This window comes from Sander lucioperca, chromosome 10 (genome assembly GCF_008315115.2).
Source record: "Sander lucioperca isolate FBNREF2018 chromosome 10, SLUC_FBN_1.2, whole genome shotgun sequence".
Classification (NCBI taxonomy): domain Eukaryota; kingdom Metazoa; phylum Chordata; class Actinopteri; order Perciformes; family Percidae; genus Sander; species Sander lucioperca.
The window spans coordinates 25960972-25972995 of NC_050182.1; the positions used below are offsets into that span (position 1 = coordinate 25960972).

The window sequence follows — 12024 nt, forward strand, 5'->3', positions numbered from 1 at the left end:
ATATTTATCTTTATATACACATTTACACATAAACATATACAAAATGACACTGGCATGTTTAGCAATAAAACACACAAATGTAAATGTATTCTGGGAAGTCCCTTCAGTTTGAGGTTTGACAATGTGCAAGTGGAATCACATTTGCACATCAGCCAGTGTACCATGTACAGTAGAATGAGTGAATAAGTACTGAAGAAGCTCAGCTCCCTGAAACCCCTGTGCATTTAAAAATGCATCTCATAGTATGTGTCTCTTGATTAGTGGCTCTCAACCTCAGGTCACAACCCCTCAGAACATGTAATCGACTAGTGAGGACTTATAATATATTTCTAGGATCCAAATAAATTGTGGTGCATTTCTTCTTTTTTTCTGAATGAAAAACTTCATCAAATGTAAAAAACAAAAACAAAAAAAAACACTAAACATAACTTTACTGTTTAATCTACGCAAGCAGCATCACTTTAAGGGCTCATAAACCAAAAAGAAATAAAATAAGGTTGAGAACCAGTGGTCTGACTGTTTGTTTTCTTGTGTAGTCTTTTTTTAAATCCCAATGACTGCTTTTGTATGAATGTCAGTGGTGCTTTGACAGACTTGAGGAGATACAACAGGGAGCTGAGTGCTACACAACGACATGACAAAAATCCTACATAATGTTTATCACTTTGGCAGTAGACGATAACATTTCCAACACACAGAATTAATAATTTCTCTACATGTAGAGGAGGAAAAATGACATTAACAGCTGGAGATGAGGAGCGTAATGCAAATCTGTACCAGTGGTGAAACACAGGATAACGAAGACAATGTAATCCTCTTGTCATTTTCTATTTGATTTTGATCAGTTTGCTTGCAGTTTTGTTCATAAGGACAAAAAAAAAAAGAGTGCATCTTAAACGGTCAAAAATGAGAATTTCCATCCTCATAATAAAATAATACAAAATGTCCTCTTCTTTGGAACGATCCACGTTCCACATTCACGCAAACACACGCAAACACACACTGACACCATGCTCGTATAAAAAAAAAGTCTGTATAAAAAAAGCATTCATGGTCCCAATGACCGGCATTGGTTTAGCATTGTCTCTGTTGTGGCGTCTTGCTCAGCCTTAGTGTAGCATCAGGGCTAATAGGACTGGGATCATGGTTAAGAAGAGAGGAAAGGAGAAAAGCTGTGCTCCTGAACTGCCGATGCTCCTCTGGACGTTTGGCTCCATCACAGCAGGGTCATCTGAGGAAAGAAAAGGGAGGGAGAGTCAGTGTTAAATTTCATCATTCAGGCATGGTAAACATACCCAGCTGAGCTCCTCTGAGACATGGGACTGCTGTGACTATTTTGCATCTGTCTGGTATTTTTCTTTAGACGAGTCCTCACCTGCTGGGAGCCGGTTTGAGGGGTTGTGAACTCCTCCAGCAGTAGGAAACTTCACTTTTCCTCCATCAAATCTTTTGTCTGTATCTTCCGCCTTCGATTTCTCTAGATTGGTCTTTCCGGAGCCTTTCTGCCCGACAACATCCACTCTCAGCTTTAGACACTCCTGGCCATGGTGATGCATTGGCTTGGCTGTGAAAAGTCAGAAAGAAGGGATAGTTTTTTTTAAATACAAGAAACCTTTTCAGGATTACAGTAAGTTGATAAAGAAATTGTTATTATGGATACTTACAGATATAATAATAGCTCTCGCCCTGTCTGAACTCCTTGCCCAGGGTGAAGGGAGTAAAACGTTGGAATTTCTCAGAGAATTTCTCGGGAGCGTGGGGAGCGAACGGCCGCGAACACTCCCAACGGAGCTGGTCAAAAGAGTGAGGCTTGCACACCTCGTAGTCCTCCCTCTCCACCATGTACAGCACATAGCGCTCAGCTGCATGCGATGACACCTCACCATGGGCGTAGTGGGGGCAGATGATGTCCAGATAGTCATTGATATGCACTTCCACTGTGTACTCGTCCCACAGGAAGCTGCAGGGAGACAGAAGGAAAGGAGGAGGTTAGTCACAAATGTCTTCATCCAGCATGGCAATGTTTTTATTTCGCCAAATGAATAACATAAATAACAGAGGCAAATATTGTCTGTTAGGGTTTTGTACATGTTTTCAGCACACACACCCTGACAGCTTGGCTCATACAAAACACTTGTAAAGAATAAAAATGAGGGCTAATCACACATAGACACGCGCAGCAGCAACAAACAGGCTTACTCACAGGAATAACACGTTAACACACGTTAGTATGCATGCATGTATAGGGTGGAGGTCAGGTAACGTCATGTGAGGGTGTTTGTGTTGACGTGTTTCAGTGTGCTTGTCATAGTGAAAGAATTATAAAGAGCCTGATCAGGCCGGACTTGTTCACAGACGTAAAAACACGCCTAGAAACTCAAAAGGCCCTACCACCATCCCACTCACACAACTTCCTGCTCTCTTCCCTCGTTTTGCCTTCAGCCTTCACGTCTCACCTGCTTACAAGAAGACGAGACCTCCCAGTCTCCCTTTTCACCTTCTCTGCTAGTCCACATTTCTATCTGTACAGTCCAGTGTCTTTTTCTATTAAGTCTTTTTAAACTGTTTCTGTCTCACTGGTTTCTTCACCTGATGTTTGTCCATCGGTGTCAAAGCTCCTGTTGTGACTCCTCACACTAATTTGCTGTCTCTATCTGAATCTGTCATTTCCTCAAAGACAGAGACAGAGTGGGTGGAGACAGTCAGACTGTCGCTGTCTTTTCATCTTTACCCTTCATTTAGTTTTACGGCTCTTTTCGAGCCTCCCCGTCTCCTTTTTGCTCACTTCCTATGCTTGGTTAGTGTCCTAATGAGAGATGACAAAGATGGTGAAAAATAAATAGAAATCCTGCACATTAGTGACATTCAGGCTGAAAACAAAAGCGGTTTTCAGAGTTATTAAATTTCCACCTCAGTAGTGCTTTAACTTATTTTTAATAAATAGTTACGACTAACAGAGAAACTGATTTGTAGGGGCAAAAGGGGAGAAATAATTTAGTTTCGTAACTTTCAGTTTCACATAACTAATATGTATTTCCTTTAAAACATGATGCAGGTGAGGCAGTACTATGCTGCAATGTGTGCTGTGCGTACTTGCTGGCATGTTGCTTCTGCTGTAAGATCAGCCAAAAGCCAGTAGGTGAAGAAAGATTGATACTTGCGTATTACAGTATTCTTATTACATCCTCAGAGGTAACACGCTCTAATCCTCACATAATCTGTGTTTAAACTGAATGACCATGTGTGGATGCTTGTGTTTGATGTGTTGTAGAGAGTGAAAGTGACACGAAAGCAGCTCCTGTGTGTCATTGTCAATGCCATTGTTTATGTGTGTTGTGAGTGTGTGTGCCCCGGCATCAAAGCATGGGACGTGGTGGCCCGGCCCCCCCTGTCCTGTTGTTGTGGTTCCTGTTAGGACCCCCTAGCCAAGTCACAGACACACTGGCTCCAAACGTGGGCCTCTAACCCCTCCTTCCTGCCTCTCTATGTGTGTGTGTGTGTATCGGTTAGCATGTTTTTGTGTGTGTCTATCAGTTAGCACTGACCTACCTATCAAAACATGCTTTGTTAGCTGAGCACAACTCTACACTTGTTATCCTGGACTAACAGGCTGATCACCACCCTCCACTTGCATGCTCTCTCTCAGAAAAGGTTCTTTGTATGTGTGTACACTGCTGTGTAGGTGTGCATGCTTTTGTTTGTGTGTAAATGTGTGTGTTTGCGAGGGCAAGTGTTTCAGTGAAAGGAAAAGAGACTGTAGCAGCCTTAATTGGCCAAATACTCTCTACTCTCGTTTTGTTCCTTTCTACTCTGTTTTCTTTGAGTCAGACCAGTAATAACAGAGTTGGGGAAAACAAGGCACTTGGAAATCTCTAGTTGTTCCCTCCAAAGTAAAGAGTAGTTTCAAATTGTATGGGATACACCTTTTTCCCACACTGCGTCCTTGTCAGTGGTCTGGTCGACCTCTGCATGAAAACACAGGCTTGTCAAAAGCCAACAAAACAGATTCTGTTGCTAATTTCATTCACGACTCATGCTTTTAAGAAAACTCTCCTTTTATCCTTCTCTTCTCTTTCTCATTTTCCCCTCCTCCTCCTCCTCTCATCCATTGGTCTGGCTAATTAAAAGCTGTTAGGGGTCTGGGGCCAACGTGTTCTCTAGAAAAGGAGGGGAGGAGGAATGAATAGGCTGTAATTATACCCTTTCCCCCCAGAAAGACAGAATGCCTGAAGGCTACAGGGCCCCTTCAACCCCTGTACCTTACCCCATGTGGAGCTTTCACTACCCTGATTGCTGTGGATGTGTGTTATATGTGTGCTCATATGACTGTCAATGTATTTTATTGGTTTCACAGTTGCATTTTGGTTGTCCATTTTTGTTTATGCTTGCATTAGTCTTTTTTTTTGCTGTGGATTGTGTTATCTTTATCCAACCTCAACTCAAGGAACTGGGAAAACTCTAGCCCAGTGATGCCTGTTGAACTAGGCCAGAGTTTTACAGCGCAGACCCGTGTCTTTCCCTCAATCCTCCTGGCTCCCTCTACTTTACGTTTCACTCATCAAAGCTCGCCACTACTGGAGACTCTTGTATCTCTCTGCCTACTCTCTAACAGTCTACTCTCGCCTCTGACTGGCAGTTCTCGGGAGAGTGAGAGTCGCATTAACGTGATAGCTATGTCGTATGTGAGAGTGAGAGCCAGGTGTGTGAGTTGTTGCAAACCTACTTTCCATACAGTGTGTTCTTCCCATGTGTTAGTTTGTCTCTGTGTGTGTGTGTGTGTGTGTGTGTGTGTGTGTGTGTGTGTGTGTGTGTGTGTGATTGTTTTCATGGGAGAGGGATTCTCTGAAGACCCTTATTCAGGGCGTCTAATGCCCCGGGCTCATGAGCACATCTGTTTATCAAGGCCTGTTGAAGCCTCGTGTGTTTGAGTGTGTGTGTGTGTGTGTGTGTGTGTGTGTGTGTGTGTGTGTGTGTGTGTGTGTGTGTGTGTGTGTGTGTTTTTTTTCTTGCATATGACTGAGGTGTGGGTAAACAGCGAGGGTTGAAGGTGGCTGTAGTCTCTTCCTCTCTGCCGCATACAGGTCATACTCTTGCTTTTGCGTCACAGGGCAAGTTGTGTGTGTGTGTGTGTGTGTGTGTGTGTGTTATAAGGGTACAAAATAGTTTGGACAGTAGGTGAATTTTTTGACACTTGGCCTCCTTGCTTAAGCTTTGAAGTCTTGCCATTGTCCTTGCACTGCCCTACCTCCTTCCATTTTCTTTTTTCCTAATATCCCTCTTTTCTTTTCCTCTTCTCCCTGCTGTCCAGCAATTTGTCCCCCAAGCTTTCACTGGTTTCGGTCAAACAACTGACGTAGGAACTCTGTCTTTCCCTTTTCCTTGGGGAAGTGGTTCAAACTGGCAGCTGGGTCAAAGGGTTAGAGTTCAGGGTCTTCTCACTCACGCTACCATCTGAGTCAGCACTGAAGATATTTGTTTCACGGAGCGAGTCAGCACCACTTAAACACTAAACAGATGCACCCCCCCACCATTTGCTCTGCAGGTAATCAGTAGTAAGTGTGCACACGCTGGAATGTCACAACGGCGGGGGGGCTGCGGTTTAGATGGTTTACTATGTTCTCACAAGGCACACTCATCAAATTTCCAGTCACACTCTCACACACTTTTACTTTGACGTGTACATTTAATACCCCATTAATTTGCTGTGGTATGGCAGATTCACACCTCCTTTCACACAGGCCGAGGAGCTGTCAGTGGATCTAATTTGGTTTAGCTGCTCACTAGTGGGATACTCCATTATAGCCAATCTAATTTACACGGAAAAGTCTTTCTATATTAGCTTCCAATGTATCTACCTTCATTCTTCCTCCAACTCATTGTCTTGCAATAAGAAACCCAGTAGGAATTATTCCTCTACTAGGCACCAATACAATATTCTGTCCCTACTTGGATTATAAATCCAGCACTCATCTCTGTACTTTCTACAGCATGCAAATATGTGCTTATACTGTATATGCATGCATCATATAGTTAAAACACTGAGAATCCTTTTGGCCCTTTGCAAGATGAGCTTTTAAAATTGTCAACCCTGCCGTTTCTCACTTATTCAATTCCAATCTTCTCCCCTCCCTTCATCCATCACTGTCTACTCTCTCCTCCCTCCGTCTGCCTCTCCTTTATTCTTCCAAAATCAGCCCATCCCCCCTCTCCCTCACCTCTATTTTCTCCTGTCTCTTAACGCTGACATAATATACCAGCGCTCTTCATCCAGGCTAATTTCTCAACAAAAATCTCTTTCTCCACGTCACCCTTCTCTCACCCTGCAGCCCGGCCTCTACTCCTCCTCCTCCTCCTCCTCTCTGCCCCAAAAATCTTTTCACCCTTTCTCCCTTTTTGTAGCCTCCCATTCTGTCTGTGATGAATAGAAGAAGGCCAAATGGTATCATGCTTGGTTTAATATGTTTTGGGGTCACAGAGAGTTAATCTGTGTGCCTGTGTCTGTCTTGTCTAGCTGAGAGAGGGGGAAAAAGTTCAGTAACTTGTAAGAATTTACATTAAAGAGTCAACTTGTCTAATTTAAAAAAGGTCTTGAATTAACTGTGGAAAAAAAATCCTCAAAATACTCGAGCAGAAGTCCATCTGACAGAAATATGGTGCTAATTGTGCCCTTTAGAGGGCGATAGTGGGCTATTAGTGAAGCCAAGGTTCGTATGAAATGCTATGAATGAGCAGTGTACACACACACACACACACACACACACACACACACACACACACACACACACATGCACACACATGCACGCTTGCCCACACATACTACGATAACGCAAAGGCAAGCCTCTCTTGGCAGAGCCAGGGCTAAGAGGTTCTCTGTCCTCCGGTGGAAAACTACTGGGGCCAAAACAGAGGAAGGTCTGTGAGAAAGAGGGGAGCCGATGGAGGGAAGGGAGGAAGTCTGGACCACAGATAAGGAAGCGAGAGGAAGAGCAGAGAGAAAACAGAGGTACATGGATACCATGACAGCGGACAGACCTGAGACACAGATATAAAGTATATGTGTGTACATTTATAAGTGTGTTAGGTAAGAGTACAGTTATATCAGCAGTGAATACACACAAATCCTTCTGATAATTAAATGGGATGTCGTATAGTGCTTGTAATTGATTGTTCTACTGTAGGACTGATTCCATCTGGGGGATTTTGGTGGGAATGGAAACCCACTGTGACATCTACAGGTTTAAGTAAAATATATATATATATATATATATATTAACCCACCAACCCAGATACACATATACAGACTAGCGAGGACATAGCATAATGAAACAGACAGCAGTTACATCACAGGATCACAGAGGCATAAATATACATAGAATGAAGCCGGCAGGATGATGGTTTTGTGTCTATGGGTCAGATGGTCAGATTACAAGCCGTCTGTAATCTACCGGTATGTTGGTGTGTTTTCTCATTCTGTTGAGATTAGAGGCTAACATCCAGACGGGACATGGGGTGGGGAGGGCTAAATAATGAGTAGAAAGAGAGACAGAGAGAGGGAACACAATGTATAAAATGTACAAGTTAAGGGTGTGTGTCTGTGTGTGTGTGTGTGTGTGTGTGTGTGTGTGTGTGTGTGTGTGTGTGTGTGTGTGTGTGTGTGTGTGTGTGTGTGTATATATATCTATATAAGGGAGGTGGGGGGGGTGGACTCATCCTCCAGGCCACATGTACGTGTCAAGGCAGGCCCAGCTGCTTCAATAACAGCAAAGGCAGACAGAGCCAGACAGTGACAAAGATACACAGAATATTACATTACACCAAACTCCTGATAAAGATATTTGCTCAGATACTGGGAGCATAAGAAATAAACTCAGGCCACTCTGGATGTACGAAAGCAGCCAAATAACACAGATATATTGGATATAAAGGAGACTGTGTTAATAACACTTACATTCATGCAGAAAACTAGAGATCAGTAAGTAGAGAGAAAAAGACATGGAGGGCTCAGGGCCACAGTCTGGGAGGAGACCATGCTGTTAAAGAGAAGAAAAGGAGTGAAGATGGGGAGAGGAACAGACAGGTACAGTGAGAGAAACACACACACACACACACACACACACACACACACACACACACACACACACACACACACACACACACATACAGCTGACAGAGTTGAGTATAGTAACAGCGGGGAGGAATGCTGGCTGTAGCTAATATTAACATCCAAGTTCTCCCTCTTGCCCCCCAGTGTGTGTTAGTGTGAGTCACACATTTATCATGTCTCGGTAAGACTGCTTACGGTAACAGCCACTCCTTATTTTAAGTTATCTGACGTTGGGACACACACACTAACAATCATGTACTCTCCGTCCACAACAAAAACAAAATCACTTCCTGTTAAAAGCTGGTAAAGTCAGCACAAGTTCAAACTCTCTCTCACACACACACACACACACACACACACACTCACACACACACACACACACACACACACACACACACACACACACACACACACACACACACACACACACACATATGATCGACACAGGCAGAGACACGTAGTGTAAAAACAAGACCAGACCAGTCACCAGACTGAGGAAAACATGCCTCTCCACCTGTCATGTAGGAAAACAGTACACACACGAACACACTCCGAGTATCAAATCCTTGCAGGACATGAAGTACGAGATTACATTATGTTGCACTGACAAGTTGATAAAAATCAAACACACTCCTAAGTGTTTAAAGAAAGACAGACACACACACACACACACCTAAGATGCTACCAGTGTACTTGTATCATCTCTACAGTATACTATCCAACATGAATGGCCAGACTGCTGCCATCTGGTCACTGTCCTCCATCTAAGACAAATCACTGCTGCTCACAATCAGACCAAGAATCAATTAGCATCAATTATGCACGGCCCACTGCGGTCAGAGCCCTGCTGATTGATCAACATGAGCCTAAACAGGTGACTGATTGATCACTGGGGAACGGTTCGGGGCAGGTGGGCTTTTAGCTGGAAAGCAGGAAACCAGAAGACAAGATAGATCATGGAGAAAGAGAGGGCCAGAGAAAGAAGTGAGAAAAGGAAAGAGGAAAGGGGGAGGTAAAGGACAGGGTCTATGAGGGATTATGGAGGAGTAATGGAGATTAGGCTGTTACTAAATGTGGCAAAAAATAATAATACGAGTGTCATGTGGGGGTCAGATGATAATGGCTTCACTTTAGCTTTTAGCTGCCATTATCCTCCTGATAAAATATTACTGTCGCTGACTTTCTGAGAAACTCTATTTCCTTGTAGAGTGAACAACGGAGAATGAGAAAGCAAAAGGTCTTGGTTCAACAGAAATACGACAGATAGGAGTACAAGCAGAATAGCTACATGTTTGTGATGTGTCAATTGTTGCATGTGTCAGTGTATGTCTCTGTATCAGAGTTTAGATTTGTATGTCATCCCCCAAAAGGGATTAGAGTTATATTACGATTAGTCAAGGTCTAGATTAGAGACAGCAGACCACCCGGTCTCTGCCTTCTTTTTGTCTTTTTTATTTGAACTACAACTTAAAGCTCCATTTTACTCTTTTATCCAGACCAAAAAGCCTCTGGTTTCACATTTCCTCTCTACCTTTCCTTGCTGTCTCACCTGAACCTGAGTTCCTCTCCCTGTGTGTAGTGACTCAGGTGTAAAACTCAGGTGGGTTAAACTCGGGCCAGTGAGTCACACATGGACTAACCCATGACACAAGCACTGCTCATGAGGACAGGACTTTCCATTAGACTCCTTATCCAATTAACAGGACAATTGTTTACCTTGTTGCAGCGGCTCTTTTTTTTTAGTCCAGCGTCTATTGTCATTCTTAAAGGGCAATTAGAGAGCCTGTAATGTAATTAAGACAAGACTAAAAGGCCATAATGGCTTTTGCCCTTGTTTAGTCTCGGTGGCGGATTTTAATCGACCTATCTCGGTAGCAAAGGAGCGGGGACCGTCCTTCGGTTTCAGCTCGGTTATAAAATAATACACAGTCTTTCAAGCGCGAGGGATTACTTGCTGCACGCTAAAAGCTCAATAAATCGCGCTGCGATATTGCGCGTCTGTCAAGCTCCATCGATCCCTCTGAGTGGTCGGATAGCATTACATTTCTGACCTCAAAACAAAATAATCAGCAATTTGTGCCACACACACACACACACACACACACACACATACACACATACACACACACACACACACACACACACACACACACACACACACATACACACACACACACACACACACACACACACACACACACACACACACACACACACACACACACACACACACAATCTTCCCCAATGAAAAAACACTTTAACATATTGAGTTTTGATATGATATCTCTATAAAACTGAATGTGAAATGAACCCACTGATTTATTTTCATTTATAGACTTTCCATTAATGCACGCAGACCCTACAGACAGCGTCATTGGCCAAGTTCATACTCGTCAGTCTATGTTCTACTATTAGAGTATGTCTGTGTCTATGTGTTGCGGTTAAATATAGTGGTGAATCTGTCCAACTGTCTAGGCATCCGCTCACAATCTTCTGCTTTTACACCCCGCTGCTGCTGTATTATAGTCTAATACCCTGATCCCAATCCTGTTACGCGACTTTAAAAGGGACTACACACCTTAAACGTCACATGAACCTTTAATTGTCACATGAATGAAAACAACAACATGCTTAGTTGTAGCCGTTTAAGAGCGTGAGCCTGCAGGCCTACTGACACAGGGAACAACGCGGACTACAGGCTGAGACTTTACAAGAGAGTAGAAAATCATATCCACGAGACACAAAGTCAAACAGACAGAGCAGTGAGTGAGTGAGTGACTACACACACACACACACACACACACACACACACACACACACACACACACACACACACACACACACACACACCACTTACTTCGGGTTCGTGCTGTTCCAGTAGACGCTGTGTCTCTCCGCAGAGGCGAACCAAGCGCCGGTGGTCAGCGCCAAACACACCAGGCACACCAAATCCATATCTTCTCTTCTCCACAGGGACCTCACCAAGTAAAACTAGTAAGCGATAAATAGAAATGCTTCTGTTAGTTAAATATTTAAATGCGTAAATGCGCGCACGGAAAACAACCGTGGATTTTACGCTCCTAGAGTAATAATCAAGGCAGTTCAAAATGATGCAGGACACCAAACACTGTTGCAACTCTTGACTGGTTCACAGAAGCGCAACTTGTCTGTTTTGTCAGGCAGTGGCTCCACCCCTCGATGTTGTGCAAGCCAATAGCGAGTAGCAAGTAATCTGAATGCTCCGCCCACCAAGCCGCTGTAGACGCTCCAGCTGCTCGCGCTTTACACCAGGAACACGGAAAAACAGAAAAAAATACTCTAGAAGAACTATAATTGCGTCGTAGAAGCGTAATAAATAAATATGTCAATGTGTAATATTAGGGTGATAAGAAACGGAATTAAATATGAGGGGCCCTTAAGGCCATAGCCTATATCAAGAATGCATGCACATACTCCAAAATACTGAAAAACATAACTCTACAGTTAGTGAGTTATGTTTGTGAGCTGTCAACAGGTTTGATCAGATGTTAAATGAAATCAGTTAGGAGAATATAAGGGAATATGTACCATACAAGGACATTTATAAAAATCTAATTATAAAAATGGCAGAGGTGATAGAAGTATATTCAGATAATTTACTTAAGTACCATGTTATAAAAAAAGTATATTACAAGTAAAGGTCCTGCACTAAAAAACATACAGAAGCTGCGAAATGTGCTTAAAGTATGTATGTTTTGAGATGTACTAAAGGATCAGTATTATAATTATTTGGCAGCCTATATTATTATTATTATTATTATTATTATTATTATTATTATTATTATTATTATTATTATTATTATTATTATATTTACATTATTTTGCAGAATGGCCTGTGTAAGTGTAATAATTTAATCTTATTGGATCATAAGTACTGATGC

At 42.8% G+C, this 12024-nt stretch overlaps 1 protein-coding gene across 1 annotated transcript; it reads right to left on the reverse strand.

Moving 5' to 3' along the window:
• Positions 1–536: 536 nt before the first annotated feature.
• On the reverse strand, positions 537–11254 carry efna1b (ephrin-A1b). The gene is made up of 4 exons (XM_031299315.2): positions 10962–11254; positions 1665–1960; positions 1376–1564; positions 537–1231 (listed from the first exon to the last, which is right to left on the reverse strand). Exons 1-4 carry the CDS (start codon positions 11057–11059, stop codon positions 1110–1112), a joined length of 705 nt encoding a protein of 234 aa, XP_031155175.1. The 5' UTR covers positions 11060–11254; the 3' UTR covers positions 537–1109.
• Positions 11255–12024: the final 770 nt, after the last annotated feature.